Here is a 23,188-nt window from a genome sequence, read left to right as displayed (position 1 = left end):
CATAAAATGCTAAGATGAGGGGAGCGAGAAAGATGAGGATGGAGAGACAAGGATGGGCTAAATAATACACCAACCTTGGTGAGATATCGCATCCTTGCTGCATGAAAGCTCCAAGAGAGAACCAGAGACTGTTAAAGATGCCGAAGTCGTTGGGAGGGTCAGGTGGCGTCTGTGGATCCTTCGCCTCTTCATTCTCATCCATGTGCCATTCATATGGACTGAAACGACTCACCAGGAAGAGAACCACGCTCACACCGATATATGCAAACACGATACACATCCAGATTTCATAGGCCAGCGGATCCAGGAAGGAGAAGACTCCTGGTTTGGACTTCTGTGGTTTCTTTATCATGATGGAAATGCCCAGACTCATGAAGGGCTTGGAGAAATCTATCACCTCCTCCCGGACAAGGGTTATAGTGAGAGGAGCCACAGCTATATCTGCCCTCTAGAAACATGGAGCACAATAAAGCTCAGTTCATAATACGAAAAAAACAACAACAATAACAATTTAATGGTATGATAATGGAAATGTAATTAGATAGTCTACTATTTTCAAAATGTAGTGACAATAAAAATGCAAAATGGAGGAATGATCCAGTTGTTTGAGTACTAACTACAAATAAAAGTACCTTTGGTTCATTATTTGCGCTTAACTGTATGGTATAACTGCATGTAGCAGATGTTACAATGTACTTCTTTCCCAAAATGACTACTTGTCTCCAATAATTCTAAATAGAACTTCGTAATATTTTGTGTATGAATTTACTAAATTCTGACTAATATAAGACAATAATTATCATGACATGGACAATAAATAGCTTATGATCATCAAAATGATATAATAAAATTATAATTATAAAATTAGTTGTTATGGTGAAAATACACTGTGCATCCAAGTATTGTGTATAATACAAACTATTAAGTAAAAGAAAAAAAAATTCACCTGAGATGATTAATTGATATGCATGTTGTATATTCATGATATGTTGAATTGGCACACAAAAACAAAACAAAAGCATAGACACACATGCACTCAATTTCTTACAGTGAATAAAGAATAAGTTATTAAACTTTAACAGGCACCGGATGGGTGGAGCTGATTTTTGTTTTCCCAAAAATAAATGCATTTTTAAAGGCCTTTACCCATGGTTCCTCATGCAGAGAGGCACTTATTTGGAGCTTTTTCCTGTAAAATCACTGACCTTGACCAAAGACTTGGGTGATGTCAGCAACACCAAGATACTGGAAATAATTGTAAAATCACATTACAGTGTCAAAATAAATCATGTGCCACATGAATGTTGAGAAAAACTCTGACAAATACCAAACTGTAAAATGTTAAAAGATAGCTAGAAAATCTTTCATAATATATTTTGAAAACCTACACAAAAAAAAAAAGTGAATTTGTGACTTTTATTTTGACATAGTGGTCTGTGATTTTATATGAGGTCTCTTAAGTGTTGCCGGCTTCACACAGCCACTATCCCACCACCAACAATTCGCCATTGCAGGATCATTTTCCTAGCACTCACCCCATATACCAACTCCCCCACCATGCCGTTCCAAGTCTTGGTCTCAGGGTCGCGTGCTCCGTATTTCCCATCAGCTACAATGGACAGTTTGTACCTTATGCCCACGTGCTTTGCGATTTCTGATGCCAAGTCTACACAGTAGCCCTCATAGCGATCATTCCCTTCCAACTGCATATAATTCCTCTTGTACATTACGTATGGAGCTTCCTGTTAACCAAATCAGATGAGGTTCAACTGGCTTTCAGACTGATAGCCCAAAACACACACAGGCGCACACACACACACACACACATACACACACATAAAATCACTGATTAGTCTGCAACCATGCTGATGTCTCACACATACAGTACACACTTTCACACCTCTTTCATTCTTACACATTCACACAAACACACACTGGAAAATAAACATGCATTGTGAGTCTCGTAACAGCAATGTGACCAGCAGCCAAGCTTCCAGACAAACAGCAGTTGTGAGGAAGGCTACATGTATTTTTAATTGTTTTGGATTGAGGACAGTGTTATTTAATGGTGGTTTCTGATTACTCAAATTGGAGAGGAAAAAAGAGAGCTGACAGAGATGTGAAGTTGCAGATCCTCTTATTTGTAAACTGAAATCATTTGTCAATCTAAAGCAAGTATGGAAGTATAGGAAGCCCTTTTTAACACACACAGGTACTGTATGTGTACAGTGCATGCAGATGGATTAAAGAAGGAAGCAGATGTTTTCTCACACCTGTGTGCTTTTAACTATTTTAATCAGGCCAAACATTAATACCTGATGAAACTTCAGCATTTAATGCAGATCAGAATTCTGCTTTAATATAATCAGATCAAACTCTAGTTTTCTTTAATCTTATATTTACTGAACCCAATCATCTATATTTTAAGTTGGTTTCCAGTAATTTAAACTTGTCAATTTATATATGAGGTTTCTTTACACAAGCACATCTGTCCAACCTGTGCAGAATGAAACAATCTTTTAAGATGTTTTAAAAGTCTGTTTAGATTATTAATTGTTTTATTAAACTAATCATCTCATTAACCTTCTTTCAATTTCTGTATCTACTTATGAGGTCATCATAGGCAGAGCCAGAAAGAGATTGTCGTCACCTTTAAATGTAACATAAGGCGAACCATATGGTACATTTAAATATGACTTTGTTTCTCTAACTAAATTTAGTAACATATATTAATGTAATTATAGCTGGTCTTATAAACATTCATTTAGCTAATGTAATGTAACTTATCGGTAATAAAACAGCAGTATTTCTCAACGGCACAGTTCTGAAGTACATTTGATTTTTTCCAACTAAGATTTGGTTTCTGTGACCTTCAAGTTATGTATTATTCAAAAGATTAATTACCATATTCAACCTTTAATTAATACTCTTTCAGTTTCATCTCAGTCCTCTCCTCTATCCACCCCAGTCCTCAAGTTCTCTGAGCTCTTCATTAAGGACATAATTATAAATCTTTAAGCCCAGCTGTAATCACTGTACAGCCCCAACCAATTCACTTCCAGCATTTGGTTCAATTATTGCGTGTTTGCTTGAACACAGCGAGTTATTCAACGGAAAAAATTTCCAGTAGGCAAAACATCTCTACGTGCATAAACTGGCACATGTCCTGTCTGAAATTTTCTAGATTTAGAAGTTCGGCATTTCTTGTTATATTTGTTAATAAATGCAATAGACAGCTACATCCCTGCTCACATTCATCGTTTTAGCATCGACAACTATGTCAATTTTATGGAACTAAAAAAAGAACAAACTGTCTGCACCCATTGGGACATCTTTTTTGACAGCTGGATATTAAAAACAGGACCTCAAACACAAAACACATTTGAAGTCTGAGGAGATGTAAAATGAGAGACTTTGCATCTTTTTCTAAAGCTTAATATTACACACAGTGTGTGAGAAAACCATCAGCCATGTTTTGAGTCTATATTTCTTTATATTTCCTGCAATTTGCATCCAGCTTGGCATCTCAATCATTCAGTACTTACGTTTGATGAAGTGAAAGAAGCAGAGAGATGGACATTCTAATCTATTTCTTACCAAAGCCAGTATTGTGATGTCACTGCTACAATAGGCCACCGGAATGGAACTGAAAATGCTTTGGCACTCACACGGATAAAGTTGAAACACTCTTCTGTGATCGACTGTTTCAACATGTAGTGAGTGAGTGCAAAGCAAAGTAAAATAGAAAAACATTCTGCCCCCCCAGGATGCAATGCAACCGTGACACTAAACCTGAAAGGGCAGAAGGATCATGGTTCGGTATATTTAAAAGCAGTTTAGATAGTGTACCATAATAGTAGTGACCACAATGGTTCTGTTTTCCACAGAGGAGGATTCGTTGGTAACCTGCTGCTCCACTATATAAACAAATTTCTCATATTCATTCCAGTAGCCAATCTGCAAGGGACAGAAACAGTAACAGCATAAATAGCATCAATCGATCACAGTTGACCTATAACAGAAATACAGCAATTCAGTAAGAGAATGACTCAGTAGAAACGTGATCTCATGACCGATGGAGGAGGAAAGCAAGTATGAGGGCAGCTGGAGCATTTTAGTAAATGTTAAAGGGGTCATATCATGAGAAATATTATTTTCCTTGAGCTTTCAAGAGAAAATATTTACTTGCACTATATGAAAACAAATTGTAACAAAAATAAGCCAAAAAAAAAAAGGGCAGAGAAAAAACAACAAAGTAACTTGAGGCTTTACTGTGACAGTAATATTGTGTTAATTTATAGAAACTGCCCTCCCAGGGCCACTAACCTTTCTGGCTCCACCTGGTTTCATTTCATAAACATCAATGGTGTAATTTGATCGCCGTCCAAATGAGTCAAACTGAATATTTCCCGTCATACCCTGAACCTGAACCTGCGGGAGGAAAGCACACAGGAACAGTAACATCCACAAAATAACAAGCAAAACAAAAAAGCATGATACAACATTATTAAATGTAAGTGTGACACCCTGAAGTATGTACACATTTTAGTTATTGTGATTTTGGGAAGAAAAGTTTTTTTCATACACTGATTTTCAGTTTACAAATATTCGGTATGTTAAATGTAAAAGGGAAGCTGAAACTGTCATGTGTAAAGTACTGTCTATTGCTGAATGAGATTGGGACTCTTATTTTGAAAATGAGGACTTGTATAGAGGAGCGGTGTTGCGCCAGCGCCCTCACAATTGCTGGAGATTATGTGCAACACAGACACAATTGCTCCGGTCTCCTAATTTTTTCCTGTGTTTACAGGGACTTTCTAATCTGCCAACACGTTCTGCTGTACGGGGCGTGTAACATAAAGTATCATATAACCATATAGACCTTATGTAGCCCGCCCCTTTTCAGCACTGCATTGATTGTGTTCTGTCTTCTGGTTTGTATTTCCACAGCATGAAGGTATATAAAATCTTATGGATTTATGAATTAACCGCTCATTTAAAATATTCCCGTTCTACTGACATTTTATATGGCACCCACTTCAAACATTACAATGGTCATCATAACTTTTGATAACTCTATATTAAGCAAATCCACTTCACCGGCTTCACCTCTCTTTAACAGCGATGCCATAGAAGTACAGTATACAGAGCTACCGCAAAAACGGAAGTGAACACAAAATACGAAAGATGGGTATGCGCTTGTTTCTCTGGCATTTAAGGTCTAAAGGAAAAAATAAACACAAACCATTTAAAATTCATCAAATGTAAATATATATCTAAACATTATTGCACATTCATTGATCATTAAAAACCACGAATGTAGCTGTTTCCCTATCTCTGAGGCCCTTTATGGCCCTCTCCTACCATTTTGAGAGCTCTCTCAATGTCGATTCCCTGGCTCCATGGTACAGCCGGGTTGGCGAGGCAATCGCCTGCACCCCCTCGACGAGAAATATCAACACGCTGACGTCTCAAATACCGAAATGCTTCGGCTATCACCAGGATGGCATCATGTGTCAGTGCAGAGGTGTACTAAACAGGAGAACAAACAGATAAATGGTTTACATGTATGGGCACAACAGCTGAATGAGGTGCTTCATGGGAAAATTTAAGCAACATCGACAACAAAAGAAATCATTAATGAAACTACTGCATGCTACATAAAACTCATTAAAATATGCTAACATAAATTACACATAAATAAACTCTGTAAACATAATCACACAAGTAGCACAGTCACTAATAAACTCATCACAAATGCACATAAATAAGCATAGAAATAAAGAGAGAGAGAGAGACCTTCAGGGGAGTGTTTCTAGACTCGGGGAACTCTCTCTCATCGAGCCGCTCCCAGCGCTGAAGGAACTGCTGCACGATCGGGGTATCAGGATTTATGATTTGGAATCCGGTAATATTTGCTCCACTAGAAAACACCTTATCCAAACTCATGTTAGAGAATCCCTGCAGAGAGCAAGGGTCAATGGAAAAAAGTGAAAGTCACTCACAGAAGGTTAAGAAAGAAGAGATCTGGGCATGTGTGTGTGTGTTTTTTCTCACAAGATTAGCCAGGATGTAATGATATCCTCGACTGTTCTTTCCTGAGATCACGACCTGGAAATAAAAGAATGGAACAGTGTCACCCAGCATTACGTCTGATTCTTTATGTAGACCATGAGTTCAAAAAGAATGAATCACAGATTAAATTGGCAAACAAACAAGTGTGACTGCATCATATAAGATTTATTAATTATTAATAATATTAATAATGTTCATCGTCTGGCTGACTACGAAAATCCTGTCATACGTGGACAAACTGACAGTCACCGCTTATAAGCTACTACTAAATATTGTAGAAACATAATTTTCTGTAAAGTTGCTTTGTAACGATTTGTATTGTAAAAAGCGCTATACAAATAAATAAATAAACTTGAAACAAATTAAATGCAAAAACTGCTGCAGAGTGATTCTGTAACTATGGGCACTTTGTGGTCCCAGCAATGGAAAAAAAAAGGAGGAAAGTTTTTCTTTTTATTAATAGTATAACACTGGGTGGGGGGATGGGAGATTATTTTAATTAAAAAAATAATAAAATGTCAAAAAGTGACAAAAAATACAAAAACATTTAAATGAAACCAGAAATTATCAAACTAGTTAATTTAAAAATTATATATTTTTTTATTTCAAGTTCAAATTCTTTATTTGTCCCCAATGGGTCAATTCGTTGTGCAACAGATAGTGTAGTACAAATCACACACAATCACACACACAATACCAATACAAAGATTGCCTACCATGCAGGCATGATTAAAATGATAAAAACAATAAACAATCAATAGTAAATCACTAAGTTATCTTTGGTTCTTTATAGAATTGAGAAGCAGAATGGCTGCAGGCACAAAAGAGTGTTTATATCTGTTGGTTCTGAATTTTTAAAGTGTAATCCCAATGGCAACATCTTAAATTCAGCCTGTAAGGGATGATAATAATCTAACAGGATAGATTCAACCCTTCTTAACATCTGCTTATGATAAAGTTCCTCCAAACCTTTCTGCATTGAACCTGTGATGTAGCTGCTCACCTTAATTAACCTCGAAAGGGAGTTTTTTTGTTTGTTTGTTTTACGGTCATGGACCCATACCAGCAGATTAAGGAGAAGGTAACAACTGACACAACAAAAGACCTACACAAAAAAGTCAACAGGGTCTTATCCACATTAAACTTTGCCAGCTTCCCCAGGCAATACAGGCGCTGCTGGCCTTTCTTGCAAAGCAAACTGGTATTTGAGTCAAATCACACCTTATCATCAATAATGGATCCTAGGTACTTATACTCTATAACAACCTCTATTTCCTGACCATTTATACTAGTTTTTTCAGTGTTAGTGACACTGCACCTAAAATTAATACACATGTCCTTGGTCTTAGAGAAAGAAATCCAAGAACACACCCCTATGGTGAGCCGGTTGATGCAAGGATGGCCATTTACTCTCACTTCGCTGGAATCTATTTGTGAGGAAATCTAATATGCAGCCCACAAGGTTGCATCTCAACCAGCAGGTGGGGCTGAATGAAGTTAAAGCCTGATGAGAAATCCACAAAAAGTAGTCTGGCATGATTTCTATTGCCCTCAAGGTGATTAAGAATGAGGTTAAGTACTTTTACAGTTGCATCCTGGACCCCTCTGTTTAGTCTATATAAAAACTGTAGTGGGTCAAGGAGGCAATTGGTCATAGATGACAGTTCTCTTTTGATCAGCTTTTCAAAACATTTCATCACACATGACGTAAGGGCTATGGGTCTGTAATCATTTAAAAGTCTTAGGGTGGCTATTCTTTGCAACAGGAACAATAATTGACTCTTTCCATAAGTCAGGGACCTTCTGTTGGCCCATAGATTGATCAAAAATAATATAAGAAAATATAAGAAAAACGTTATTTGTTAAAATGAACTTTAAAATGAACTTAATTTGTTAAATGAATTTTAAAATTAAGCACTTAAAAATTTTATTAATTTTTTACTATTTTTAAATATGAATAAACACTACCATAGTATCCAAATTATACTAAAATAACACTGTTCAGCAAACAATACTTACCCAAAAAATCTCATTACTGGATTTTGTATTGTGTTGGTGCTATCAATGTCCAGTGGCAGTTCTAAATACCTAAAGAACACAACACCACATTCCAACTGTGGAAATATACATTTAAATGATTTTTGCTTAAACAAACCAGTGAAGTAGTGCTTATATTCACATAATAATAAATGAAAGAGTTGTCTTCATTGTTCTGTTTGAACCTGTTGTGCACGGTCAAGCTGTTATAATATTGTGTCTTCCCACACATCACAGGACTGTGTTATTATTTATTGTTCTACAAAGGTGTAGCACTTGAATACACTGGCAAAATTGACATTTTTAATGCCGTACTAGTAGAGGTTTGCTGACTCTTAGGTACAACATAAAGGTACGACCCAACCACACCCACACCCACACACACACACACACAGCTATTGATTTACAAACAGCAGCAGACAGCCAGTCTGCTGGAAGTGCAGAGCTCTGATTAGCTTTCTCTGAGTGCTGATTGATCAACTCGTGGATTTCATTACCTCCGTGACCTCCTAGTGTCACACAGACACACACATTCTCTTCTCTCCCTGTATATGTGTGTGTGGGAAAAAGCTAGGAAAGTAGAGACAGAGGGTAAATAACAGAAAGGCAAAGAGCAAGTGAAAGAGACAAACAGAATCAGAGAATGTAACAGTACCTTTGTAACAGAACCGTATTTTTGGATGAAAGGAAAGGGATTATTTTTAGTTTTCTCACTGTTCCCTGTTACAGGACGCTCTGTCCTACACAAACACACGCACACTCTCTCACACACAATTTTTACCACCTTATTTACTAACAGCAGTTGACTTCTGGAAAGGTATAAACCAATACCACAAAACTGAGACAGAACCACCACGACAGACAGTTACACAGTCCAACAGATGAAATAAAATTAAATGATATGTGTATATGTGTTTTATGTACCTGTTCTAGAATACTGTTAATACGTTCCACCTCACAGTCGATAAGAAACCGTTTCTCCTGCCGACGATCCATTTCTTCAATAATACGCCGGTATTCCAGTGGATCCACTATGTTCCCAACCGAACGTGCTGTCACCTGCCAATTATTCATCACTGCAGACTCCATGATGGCCTGTAGGATGGAAAACCCTGAGAAAGAAAGAAAGAATAATCCAAGGCTACGCATGACTTGTGTAGATGTAGTTACAGGGCAGAATTGAGCCAGAATGATAGAGCAAGTACTGCTTCATTTCTCTCTCTGGTTTGAGAACATAGAGGAACTGCTGATGCAGTGCAAGTCTGAAGGGATGAAAGGAGGGAAGGCAAAGAAAGAAGCATGGTTGCAATGGTAAAACACATATTTTTATATATAAAACATATATATGTTTGTGCATATGTGTGCAGGTGCATATCAGGCTTTCATTTCTATATTTCAGAGAGGCTTCACTAGAGATCATATCCATTGCAGATTATATCTTTACGCATCTAATCAGGTCTGCTGCAATACATCAGATCCACTGCAGCACATATCAGACCCCTGCACCCCAGCCCACTGAGCCCAGCGAGGAAGAGTTTGCTTGCTCTGATATACTCAGTTTCCTTTGCATAAAAAAAAAAAAAATCTGACTATTTCAAAACAATTTGCAAATAAATCAGTGTTTTCATTCGATGTGTTCAAGAAAGCAAAAAAAAACAAAAAAAAAACAGTACAAAACAGAAAACAAATATTGTATTTCTTCTTTCTAAAATTTTATAAAATATAATAATAAAAACATAAATAAATTAATAGATTACCACATTCAACCGCAAATCATAAATATATGTGACATTTCTGTACATTCATGATTCCTTTGTGCTTCCAAACTGAGGGACAACTCAAATAGGGATGTAACAATTAACCACGAGCCGTTTGAAAATCGATTCAAATATGTGACGGTTCAAATCGTGTGAGATGCTAAACAAATCGCGATTCATTTAGGGGTAGGAGTTTATATAAATCCATGTCTAAGGGGAACTTACTGTTTTTAAAAAGTTTAGATGGTATTTTTTTATTTTCATCTTGCCTCTGTGCATATTAATGTTCATAAGTTCAGCTCTGCTTTGTTTACAGCGGAAACCAATTAAACGCTTTAAACGCCACCTGCTGGCAGAGAGGGAATCCGAGTCTCGTTCAGCTCATCCACTGTTTCATGCAGATATTTTAATATATAGTTTCACAAAACTGAAGTAAAACCATTCTGTTTTTGCTTCAAATTTTGAATTTATACTGTCTAATTTAGAATTAAAACTGCTCATGTTGCATGTATGCAGCATCTTTGTTTGGATAATGATTAAAAAGCAGTGGTTTCCTCTCATTTTAAATGGAAAGAGCACAGACAAAGCCTTATTTTGTTTAAATCAAGAGATTATTTTATTTGTTTAAGTTATTTATTTGATTTGGGGCTTGTTTAAAAATTTCAATTTAGTTTTGTTATTTACATTTACATTCTATTAAAATTTTGTCATTTAGCAGAAGCTTTTATCCAAAGCAACTTAGAAATGAGGACAAAGGAAGCAATCAAAACCAATAAGCAATAATATGCAAGTACTAAAAACCTGAATTTAATCATAAAATCAAAATCGTGAATCGAATCGAATCGTGAGTTGAGCACATCCCTCCTCTGAAGCATTTTTATGGATTTATTAACAGACAACAGAGACACTCTCAGAAATATGGTTAAAAAAAAATATGTCATTATTTACCCCTAAAGGTTGCATATTATTAGAACCTTAAAATTACGAATTAGCCCTTAATGTGTACATTTTAGTACCTTCTGAAGAGATGCTGCCCCAGTGACAGCTTGGTACCTTTTTACCTTAGAGTGCACCACAGATCTACTTTACTTTCCACCAAAGGATTCAAAGCAAACACAACGTAACAGAAATGTTCACTAACACCCTTTATAACCTCCAGCTCAAGGCTATAAAGGACACAAATCAGCCCTGTTCCATTCTGTCTTGTTTTTAGCCCTGTGATCACATTCATTATAGGACAACACATACACACACATTCAATCAATCACTGTTTTAATTAGCATACATCCTGGAGTGCAAAGCCACAAGGCTGTATAGCCGTGACCAATTAATCAAGACTGACAGCTTGAAGAGAGGTGAGATTTCAAATGACATTCATACAAGCACTTCACCTCTAGAAGTCATACATGTTAGTATTAGTAGAAGGCCATATATCAGACCCGCAAAGGTTTATTGAAGATGATTAAATATGAGTTTCTCATTAGAGATTAAGAGGGTCTTGCTAAACAGTGTATGGACAAAATCTTTTACAGCCTCTTCATTAAATATCTCTTAACCTAGATTATTAATGCATTTTTTTGAGAGTCTCTGCCTAATATTGTAGCATTCAATCTCAACAGAACAAATCAATGTCTTGGAGTGTTTATGATTTTTTTTTAATCGTCACTGTTTAATGTATTTAACAGATGCGCAAGCCCTGTGGTTATGTAAAACCATTTAAAGTTTGGCACCACCCGCCCAACTCCCTGCTGACAGTTGCGGGGGATTTTAAGGGTAGTAACAGATTGAGACTGTCTGCACTTTATCATCGTTTGAGATTGATCCAAAAAGCATCTTGTGCTTCAATGGAAGAAAATCTGATCTTTTGTACATAAGAGTTCATATGACCAATTCTGAACCCTAGTTTGGAGGAAGTCGTGGCCTAATGGCCAGAGTTTGACTCCTAACACTAAGGTTGTGGGTTCAAGTCTTGGGCCGGCAATACCATGACTGAGGTGCCCTTGAGCAAGGCACTGAACCCCCAACTCCTCGCCAGGCACCGCAGCACACATGGCTGCCCACTGCTCTGTGTGTGTGCACTTTGGATGGGTTAAATGCAGAGCACGAATTCTGAGTATGGGTCACCATACTTGGGTGTATGTCACATCACTTTCACTTTAGAATCTTGATGCCTTTGGGAAACGCAGCCCTGTTCATTAGTATGATACATTTATTCTATTAAATAAAATCGCTGGAGAAAACATAACAATATCTCTAGTTATCTTAAACTCTCTTTAGAGTAAACAAGCTAGGAAAAATGTGTGATTGTTGGCTGCATGCCCATCAGATGATCTGGAACACAAACAAATAGAAAAACTGTTTTTGTCTGTGTTATGTCACTATGTATAATATAATTAGCAATGTTTATTTAAAAAATAAAATTTGTTGTTGAAAAAAGAAAACATTAAAACTATACAATTCATAAAACAGACAAGGTTTACTATAGGCCCTGTATTCACCTGGTATTAAGATGTGTTTTCAGTGACCTGATCACAAGTCCACTGAGATGCATTACCATTTACACCAGGTATTAAAATGTGTTTCAAATGCATCTCTTGTGACCACTTGTGTCCAGATTTCCTTGAGATATTCCCCTTATTTCATCACACTCTAAATCATATTTAAGGGAGCCACGAGAGCAGCACACAAATACTGTTGTCTGAAAGAACTCATGTTATACGGATTATGGGTGATCTAGAAAGTAAGCGTATGGAAAAGGATAAATAAGGCATCTGCGATTTCAACCATAATCTGTTTGTTTTGGTGCACTTTCTCACAACACGTTCTACAATGATTACATATTAAGTCAGTAGAGACAAGAATAATAAGAATCAGGTGAAATGTGTTTTTGACTACCTCTGGAAGAGGTTGAAAGTTGACAGGTTCTAAATGATTTAGACCCCCTTTACACTTGTATTTACTGTCATCCACTCATGATCAGATCAACAAAGATGCATATTAATAGCAGGTGTAAACAGGGCCAGGGCCATGTAGTCCGCTAAAATCCCAAATCAAGCATGCATCCACTTTTGAGTGCAATGCCCACACCTCAAAATCCTATCAACAATCGTCCCCACCCTGCATTTGTTTTTTCAATAAAATGTTAAATTTTACTGTTTACTCACCTCTGTCAGTATCATACAGGTAGACAAATTTCTCCCATTTATAATGGGCTAGCAAACTGAGCAGCGCCCCCCGGAGGCCTGGCCTCATCTGCAGGACAAACTGCACATCTGTGTCCGTGGGAAAAGATGGAGTGATGAAGGAGGTGTGCAGAGCACCACAGAAAGACGTTAATGTGTTCATTGACTTCCTGTCGTAGAATCCAAATATCGCATATACACCCCTGGAGAACTGAGAACAGACTGCAAGACCAAGAGAAAGAACGGAAGCAGAGTCAGTGTTCATTTCAGGATAAACAAACATTAGGCACACAAACACTCATAAGCATTTTTTATTATGATTATATCTACTGAGTGTGTGCGATCTGAAGAGACAATAACCTGTTTGCAGAAACGGAAAGGTTATGACATCTGCTTTAATATCACAGATGGCATGTATTTGAATATGATGTGAATTAATCAAAAATCCATATCAAATTACTTATTTTTTATTTTATTTTAAATACTCTAAATGCAGTTGCCACCTAAATTATTAAAGGAATATTTCTAAATATGGCAAACTTGTACAGTAGCTAAGCTGACAGTAGATGGATTGAATTCACTGACATCTCAACAGTAATTTATGAAAGAATGCCCAGAAATGTTAGTTCATTCAGGTTTAGTGCTGTATTATTTACTGCATATTTACAATCTTACATTACCAAGAGGTAGGACATTTTTACTTTTGTTTACTGAAGCAAATTATTTATGCCTTGCATAAACACCTGCTTCTTGAAAAGTAAAAGAGCGAGGAAGAGGATAGGAGAGACTAACAGACTATGACAGGAATAGAGGTTAGCTGATTCTAGGAAAGGAAAAATATGGGACAAATGTTCCTAAATGTGTCCAAAAGATATACAAACAAATAAGCAAGAAAAAAAGAATAGGTGGTATGTGGACACGAGGGGGGGAAAATACAAGCAAATGTCACATTACTAAAAGAGCCCAGTGTTTAAAAATCCTCACACACAGAAGAACACACACATTCACAGCCTACATTTAAAAGCATACATGCTTAAACACTCATACAGCGAAGCAAATACATTCATACACAATTGAGTAATGCTGCCCACCACCATTTTATTTTTTAATAGATTTTTTGAGGGACAAAAACAAATCTATGATTTTTTCTATAGAGTTTTAATTGTCTTTAAAAAGGCAGTTTATAACAAGTGGCTAAATATGACTACAGAACCAGAGTGATGCTAACTGCCTGGTTAACCTTCAAAAATATGTCATCACTTTGGTGCTCTTTTTTTTTTTTTTTTTTTACAAAAACCAATCAAAGTGTTTGGACAATGATCAGCGTGATACATACATTCAAAGTGAGTAAAGATGTGCTGTCATTGTCCTGAATTCACCAAATGGATTTTTATGAAATGTGTCTAAAGAAAAAAGAAAATCATATGGATCATATCTACACACAACTGGAGAATTGCATTTGTCTGGGTCTCTGTTTTAGAGTGAGTGTGTGTTTTAGGAGGTGCCATCCTTTTCTCTTTCTATATTGATCGCGCCTCAGTGGAAAGCAGCTCTCACCATGAGAACAAACGATCACTGCAGTTCAGAGAGACACATTCAGCTCTTACTCACTCTCACAATCAGTCCTTTAAGCTGAAGTGTGTTTGAGATGTGTGTGTGTGTGTGTGTGTGTATATATATATATATATATATATATATATATATATATATATATATATATATATATATATATATATATATATATATATATATATACATATATATACATATTATAATTTTTTTTTTTTTTACTATACCTTCTACTATCTCAGCTTCATAGAGGGCCATCTATAAGTAAGCCATTTTGTATTAGGATTTTCCTGAAAAGTGTAAATACTGTGGCGCAATCAAATTAATGCTCAGTTTTTTGGAGCAGCCCAACATAGCAACACCGACCCATGATAAGCTTTTATGGTGGGAATATCTTTTCTGACCAATTACAGACATGAGAAGTGTTTAAACCTGGTTAACAACAAGTACAGGTGAACAATATATCAGTAGCTATTTTGCATTGTGTACTCCAAAAGCGTATTGAAGCGTATTGTTTGTTTGTTTGTTTTTGCAGAATATTTACAAATTTAATAAAAGTGAGTGTTTTTTAAACCAAATGGCCAACAAGTAAAATTTCTGGTTATAGTTATCAGAAATTTCTTACAGTTATCTTTCAAAGTCACAATGTAAATTTTTTTTTTGTACTGCTCACATTTATTGTGGGATTATCAAAGAGGAAAAAAAAAGTCGAGCGGGGACTTTGTTTGGTCTACTGGTTGATGATTCAACAGAGACGGCTATAATGCTAGCTTCAGTTGATTGTAAGAAATGGGCAGAGTTTATGAGGATTAAATTATTACATAAATATGGCCTATATCACCTGAGAGAAGTCTGATGTTTCACTGGAAGATTATGACATCTTCATAAAGAATTACAAGGTCAAAAAATGTTTTTTAATTAAATGGAAGAATCGTGTAATAAACCCAATTACATGCATTTCGAAATTTCTATTTCAAGCCGAATTTAAAAGTTATTTTTGCTATTTCAATTGGTGACGCTAGTGGCGTGGAAATTACACAGAAGCGAGGTAATGATTACATGTCTCTCTCTCGCTCTGCTTTTCTCTCCTTCATTTGTTCTTCTAACTGAGCCAGCAGGTTACAGCTGCTTACTGCCTTTCTGGAGAGAGCAAAAGAGTGAGTGAAAAATAACCTGTTTCCAAACCCTCTCACTCCAACAGCCTTCTCTCCTGTAAGCAGATTGCCTCAATTAAAACAGCAGGGACACTGCATACGTAAGCTGTCAAAACCTTTTTTTCAGGAACCGTTTGGTAACGTCAGGTAACACCTGACCAGTACAAACATTGCATGCAAATGTGCATGCTCTGATTCAAAAATAAGTGTCTATATCTATTTATGAACCATTCTTGCATCACTGTTAAAGCACGTTGTCCTTCCTGTCATGTTATTCATGAGTAAGCTTTGAGAGCATCTCCGCAGAGTTTATTCATGAAACTTTAAAATCACCTTCAGAGTCTGAGAGATTATGTGTATATCTCTCCACTCGCAAACTCTTTATTTATATTTTTAAAAGGCCAGCTGTTTTTTTCTGATGGACTCACCAGATGCCTGAAGCAATGTGTGTGTGTGTGTGTGTGTGTGTGTTAAGGCAGTGAAGAAAGATCAATGACTGCAGCCATAACATCATGAAAAGCTAGGAAACCAAAAGCTCACAAACATGGTCTCTCTCTCACACAGACACGCTCAGATGAGCAGCCAGGCCAGTCGAAGACACAAAATGGTAATGACAGCAGCTGTAAACAGGCATTTTCTAATGATGGTAAAGCTCTCTCACTCTCGTGTGCACACACACACACACACACACACACACACATGTCTGGTCAGCTATCCTTGTGGGGACTCTCCATAGGTGTAATGGTTTTTATACTGTACAGACCATATTTTCTATCGCCCTACACCAACCCTACCCCTAAACCTAACCCTCACAGGAAACTTTCTGCATTTTTAGATTTTCAAGAAACTTCATTCTGTATAATTTATTAGCTGGTTTACCTGTGGGGACCTCAATTTAGGTCCCCACCGTGACACAAGTCCCCATGAGTCTGTGTGTATTTAGGTTTAAGTCCCCACCAGAATAGAAAAACAAGTACACACACACACACAAACACACACACACAGTGGAGGGCACTAACCATTGCACTGGTTTGGGAATGTGTGTAAATGTCAGCCTGCACTCATCATCATCTCTCTCCCTCAGTCTTTCTGCTTTTCTCTCAATCTCTCCATTATCAAGACCTGAGGCTTGTGCCACAGGAGAGGTTTTCACCTTTTTTTCTCTCCATTTCTCTTTTTTTTTTGCCAACTTTTCACACTAGGAGTCTTTATCTGCTCTCTTTTCTTCTTCTTTTTTTACTTGCTTGCTGTCTCTTTTTCTTGACATTGAAACATCATAATAAAACCCTGGCTTTCACTTAATTTTGACAGTCAACTCCAGCCAAATCCTACATGCTTACTACAAACAAACTGTACTGTACTTGGTTGCATTTTATTTTATTAAATCACCTGAGAAAATCTTGAACATGTTGAGACAAACAGAACATGTGTCTGTTACAGTTGTGTACGGGTACAGCACTTTATGTCTAAAGTTGCCGCCTTTTGTTGTCTCCGACTAAAATAACACTTAATGCAATGAACTTTAAAGTTTTTAACAAGGTAAACAAGAGGATTCAGCGTGACATAACAGAAACAAGACAGGTCAGCAGTCTTATTTAAGATGTTATGGGCAGAAAAGAGACATGAAAATGAAATTCATGATGTGAGGGAATATTGCACATGCTTGTAATAAGAGATTTACTTCCACGCAGCTGAATTTTCTTAACACCTACATTGTGAACATGATCAAGGTCCTGTGACTCATTGCTTGAATAGCGTTTGGTTTGTTTTAAAAATTAGAATCTGAGGGTTGTCTCCTGCCTCCTCACAATATGTCCCAGCAAAGTTGAAAACCAAATCTCCAGCTTTGTTAAGAAAAAAAAAGAGCACTCATTCTATTCTTATATAATAGATAGGCTAGATAGATAGATAGATCTGACATTTTCCCCAGCCATCTCAATGGAAAAATATTTTTTCACAATATACCTGAATTCAACCCCTATATTGTTATTAAAGGAGCCGGTTAAAAGAGAACAGGTGCGGGGCGTCCCGCAGAAATGTATATAGAAAAAAAGAGCAGAGACTCACACGCGTGCGTGACTGAAAAGCTATTGGATGACTCCAGATTGTCCACGTTATAATTCAGATGAAAGGGTTTCTCGGTGACGTTCTGATTGGTGTTGTACAGCTGAACGGCGAAGCGGAAAGCGCTGTGTTCCTGGACCGTGGAGCGCATAAAGAGACCACCTGCAGATGAGTTAAGAGCATTTACTTGACTTAAGACTTGTAGAGTGAGAGAAAGCAGTTGCAACATTCACATCATTTACACTCCGTTTGGTGCTAGAGGTAGTAGAGCAAACTTCTCGTATGGAGTGTCTCTGTGGGTGATGCAGCAGGTAGAAGAATATATCGGCGCGTTTCCAATGAAGGAGATGTCTAATATTTTGATCAATAAATAATCAACTCACTCACCTATATTGATCTGGTTTGGAAAGCCTGCCTGGGTTTGCAGCACCAGCCAAGACAGGAGCAGGACGCTCGCGTGCGCTCGTCGCCTCATTTTGTCTCCGACCTCTAGAATTCTTCAGCACACGAGTAACATCCAGTCGGGGCGAGAGGGCGACAATAAAACCCGCCAGATGTGCACCGTCTCCCTCACGCGATGCCGGAGAGGTGAATTCAGGGTACAGGACGAACACCGAGTACGAGCAAACAATCGCGAGAGACCCTCAATTCAGGACAGCGCAGCAGATCATCCAATCGGACCGCCGATCAAACTTGATGTGACGTGAAATTACAAGAGCACTCTTCGTACGCGCAAACGCACGCGCGCAACCCGCTACTGCGGACCCGCGTGCGCAGTCTGCATACAGCTCAGAAAAACCGGCACGAGACCCTGGGAACAGTTCACTTCATTCCCTTATATTCTGCACAAATCCGGTGTCCATTAGCACGCTTTTACCGCGCATACAGTTGCAAGTCAACACGAAAAATTAAAGTTCACAACAACCCCACAGGTCCGGAGCATCCTAAACCCATGCGCTATCATATAGTGTTAAAGCATATGTCGAAAGTCGAAAGATCTTTATATACGAGTCAATGAGGTAAACTGTATCCGTTTGAACTTCTAACAGAATATTAATATTTTATGTAGAATACAGGTGATCTCTGCAGGCTGTAAATTTAAGGTCTTTACCAAACAGACTGCACTGTGTGTGTGTAAACAATTCGCATTTGTGTTTTTTCCTCATGATCAGGGGATTCTTACTGTTTTGAAGAGTTTTGTGATTAAATATTATCCATCAATTATTTTTGTATTTTTGTATATCACTAGGCTATGTAAGTGATTATTTCCCATTTTTTAATTCTCTGATCTGCTGATCACTGCTGTTGGCTGTGTGTGTGAAGTCTGTCTCTGGAGTACTGGAGATAACACAATCTGTCCTTTCATGTGTCTAAGAACTGACTGACTCATATAATGAAAACATGTTCATCTATAATAATGTTTTCATGCATTTAGGCTGTATATTCTATTATAGGATTTTTATTCTTCTTGAAACACGCTTTACTCAGAGAAAAGCTTTCTGCAGGTGCAATTGTGATATGCTTTCACATTTTCAGCCTTGGCATCACCCAAAACTGAAAACTCACAGCTCTGAGCTGGATACGGCTGACTAACAGTGACCCAGATTTCTTCAGCTCCTTATTTCCTATGTGTGTGTGTACTTGTGTCTATACTGACCATACAAGCCATGCCTGTATATTCTGTGCCAGATCTATCAGACTGGCTGTCTTGTTGAATGCAGACACACATACACACTCTCACAAACATCTCTCTTATGCACATTCAAAACACACACATATAAGTGAACCATATGCCTGGTAATATAAATGGACCACATAGTCTTTTGGCTAAATTTTGACATGCAGCTTGATGTGCCGATGGCTAGATAAACCATGTGTACATACAAAAAAAATCTGTTAAGTGTGAATTCAACTCTCTATAAAAAAAAATAATTTTTAAGTCATACATAATGGCCCTGAAGAGAATGAACTGCTCATCTTAATAATCTTTTTATTATCATTAAATCAAAATGAGTCATATTGCACCTGTTGCTTAAAGGTGTCAGTAATTCAATGTATTTAACATTGAGCTGGATGCAGATTAGCATGCATCAGCTGGCTTTTCCATTCTGAAACAGCAACACAGATGGAATGCATCTGATCTGATGTCTTTGGAGTCCTTTGTACTCCCAAGACAGTGAAAAGCACAAAAGATATATTAGGGGAAAAACATGAAATAAACAATGGGGTGCCCTCACAAAGCTGTGCGAAATACGGCACATACAATGCAACCATTTTCTGAAGCCTTAAAGCGAAACCCCCCAAAAAACATGTTACTTAATCCAAAGTAATAAAATTTTATCTTGACTGAATTGTTGTTGGTTAGTAATAATTATTTAGCAATGCTGTATCACCACTACACTTAAATTGTAGCACAACAGGTACATTGTCCCTGTTCCAGGATAAATAAATAAATAAGCTGTCATACGTTCATTTTGAACCCTAATAGGCACTCTGAATTGTAGTTTTAGTATTTAACTAAACCTAAATGCTTAAAACTGACCTTGAATTGTTCATTCAAACTACACTGAATTCATTATACACACACATACATGCATATATATATATATATATATATATATATATATAGTTCAGACCAAAAGTTTGGAAACATTACTACTTTTAATGTTTTTGAAAGAAGTTTCTTCTGCTCATCAAGCCTGCATTTATTTGATCAAAAATACAGAAAAAAATATAATATTGTGATATATTATTACAATTTAAAATAATTGTTTTTAAATTTATTATACTTTAAATTATCATTTATTTCTGTGATGCAAAGCAGAAATTTTAGGATCATTATCACATGATCCTTTAGAAATCATTCTAATATGATGATTCATTATCAAAGTTGGAAACAGTTCTGCTTCTTAATATATTTTCAGAACATGTGATACTTTTTTAGGATACTTTGATTAATAAAAAGTAAAAAAAAAAAGAAAAAGAAAAAAGCTATGTTTTTAAAATATAAATATTTTGTAATAACAATATACACTACTGGTCAGTAATTTGGGGTCAGTAATTTTTTTCTTTCTTTCTTTTTTTAAATAAAATCAATACTTTTATTCAGCAAGGATGTGTTATATATATATATATATATATATATATATATATATATATATATATATATATATATATATATATATATAACGTATTTTTCGGTCTATAAGTCGCACCTGAGTATAACTCGCGTCAGTCCAAAAATACGTCATGATAAGGAAAAAACATATATAAAGTCGCACTGGACTATAAGTCGCATTTATTTAGAACCAAGAACCAAGAGAAAACATTACCATCTACAGCCACGAAAGGGCGCGCTATGTCTTCAGTGTAGACTACAAGATTACTGAGCAGCATTAGAGTAATGCAATGTTTGATTTTAAAATGGGTTTTAAAGGATTAATTTTGAAATTTTAAGTTTTCAGTTGATATATAACTTCTGATGATTTCTAAAATGTGATAGAGAAAAAGGCAACGAAGAAGTCTTTTTTTTAAACCCAGGTCAAAACTCCTGTTATAATTTAGATTTTTGAGGGTGCAGTCTTGTCATAAATTAATCTATTTCTTTTCCTACATCATTTTTAACAAAAAACATTGGTAAAATATATATTTGGGAGTCTTAGACCTTTCCAACGATATATAGTTTGTCAAGATTAGATTAGATTTGATTGTAACATAGTGAAGTAACCGTAGGCATCCCGTATTCGGGACGGGGTGACAGTTAAGGGTTTTTAAGACAAATACAATGAAAGGATTTTTAGAAATCTTGGCCAACTGAAATGTATGAAAATGAAAAGTATGAGCATGTACAGCACTCAATACTTAGTTGGTGCTCCTTTTGTCTGAATTACTGAATTAATGGAGTCAATCAGTCTGTGGCACTGCTCAGATGTTATGAGAGCCCAGGTTGCTCTGATAGTAGACTTCAGCTCTTTTGCATTGTTGGGTCTGGCATATCGCATCTTCCTATTCACTATACCCCATAGATCTTCTATGGGGTTAAGGTCAGGCGAGTTTGTTGGTCAAATAAGAACAGGGATACCATGGTCCTTAAACCAGGTACTGGTAGCTTTGGCACTGTGTGCAGGGGCCAAGTCCTGTTGGAAAAGGAAATCTGCATCTCCATAAAGTTGGTCAGCAGCAGGAAGCAGGAAGTGCTCTAAAATTTCCTGGTATAAGGCTGTGTTGATCTCAGAAAACACAGTGGACCAACACCAGCAGATGACATGGCAATCCAAACCATCACTGACTGTGGAAACTTTACACTGGACCTCAAGCAACATGGATTGTGTGCCTCTCCTCTCTCTCTCCAGACTCTGGGACCCTGATTTCCAAAGGAAATGCAAAATTTACTTTCATCAGAGAACGTAACTGTGGACCACTCAGCAGCAGTCCAGTACTTTTTCTCTTTAGATGCTTCTGATGCTGTCTGTTGTTCAAGAGTGGCTTCACACAAGGAATTCAAAAACTGAAACCCATGTCTTGCGTATGTCTCTGCGTAGTGGTTCTTGAAGCAGTGACTACAGCTGCAGTCCACTCTTTGTGAATCTCCCCCACATTTTTGAATGGGTTTTGTTTCACAGTGCTCTCCTTATTGCTTGTACACTTTTTTTCTACCACATCTTTTCCTTCCCTTCGCCTCTCTATTAACGTGCTTGGACACAGAGCTCCGTGAACAGCCAGCCTCTTTTGCAATGACCTTTTGTGTCTTGCCCTCCTTGTGCAAGGTGTCAATTGTCGTCTTTTGGACAACTGTCAAGTCAGCTGTCTTCCCCATGATTGTGTAGCCTACAGAACTAGACTGAGAGACCATTTAAAGGCATTTGCAGATGTTTTGAGTTAATAAGCTGATTAGAATGTGCACCAGGTGTCTTCAATATTGAACCTTTTCACAATATTCAAATTTTCTGGAGATACTGAATTTGGGATTTTCCTGAGTTGTCAGTATATAATCATCAAAATTAAAAGAAATTAAAAATTTAAATATATCAGTCTGTGTAATGAATGAATATAATGTACAAGTTTCACTTTTTGAATGGAATTAGTGAAATAAATAAACTTTTTGATGATATTCTAATTACATGACCAGCACCTGTATATACACATACACTGAACTGACTACACTGAACACTTTTGTTTTTGACCCCATTTTCATGAGCAGAACTCAAAGATCTAAGACTTTTTTTCTATCTACACAAAAGGCCTATTTCTTTCAAATATTTTTCACAAATATGTCTAAATCTGTGTTAGTGAGCACTTCTCCTTTGCCGAAATAATCCATCCACCTCAAAGGTGTAACATATCAAGATGC

The 23,188-nt window shown here is 36.8% G+C and overlaps 1 protein-coding gene across 4 annotated transcripts in view; it reads right to left on the bottom strand.

The window, feature by feature from the left end:
- The window catches only part of LOC113091371 (glutamate receptor 3-like), a 35,694-nt gene extending 16,915 nt beyond the window's left edge, over window positions 1–18,779 (bottom strand). For all 4 annotated transcript variants that reach the window (XM_026256856.1, XM_026256857.1, XM_026256859.1 and 1 more), the window contains exons 1-11: window positions 18,226–18,779; window positions 17,842–18,000; window positions 13,034–13,273; window positions 9,037–9,224; window positions 6,058–6,111; window positions 5,800–5,961; window positions 5,365–5,532; window positions 4,327–4,431; window positions 3,850–3,957; window positions 1,536–1,742; window positions 75–448 (exon numbers count right to left, since the gene is read on the bottom strand). In XM_026256856.1, the coding sequence (XP_026112641.1) occupies window positions 75–448; window positions 1,536–1,742; window positions 3,850–3,957; window positions 4,327–4,431; window positions 5,365–5,532; window positions 5,800–5,961; window positions 6,058–6,111; window positions 9,037–9,224; window positions 13,034–13,273; window positions 17,842–18,000; window positions 18,226–18,313 (1,853 nt within the window). In that variant the 5' untranslated portion in view covers window positions 18,314–18,779. The remainder of the gene's footprint in view (window positions 1–74; window positions 449–1,535; window positions 1,743–3,849; window positions 3,958–4,326; window positions 4,432–5,364; window positions 5,533–5,799; window positions 5,962–6,057; window positions 6,112–9,036; window positions 9,225–13,033; window positions 13,274–17,841; window positions 18,001–18,225) is intronic.
- Between the last annotated feature and the right edge of the window lie 4,409 nt (window positions 18,780–23,188).

Source organism: Carassius auratus, unplaced genomic scaffold (assembly GCF_003368295.1).
Source record: "Carassius auratus strain Wakin unplaced genomic scaffold, ASM336829v1 scaf_tig00214183_4049273_7079891, whole genome shotgun sequence".
Lineage (NCBI taxonomy): Eukaryota > Metazoa > Chordata > Actinopteri > Cypriniformes > Cyprinidae > Carassius > Carassius auratus.
The sequence above is the reverse complement of the archived record's forward strand: the minus strand, read 5'-3'. Positions and strand labels throughout refer to the sequence as shown.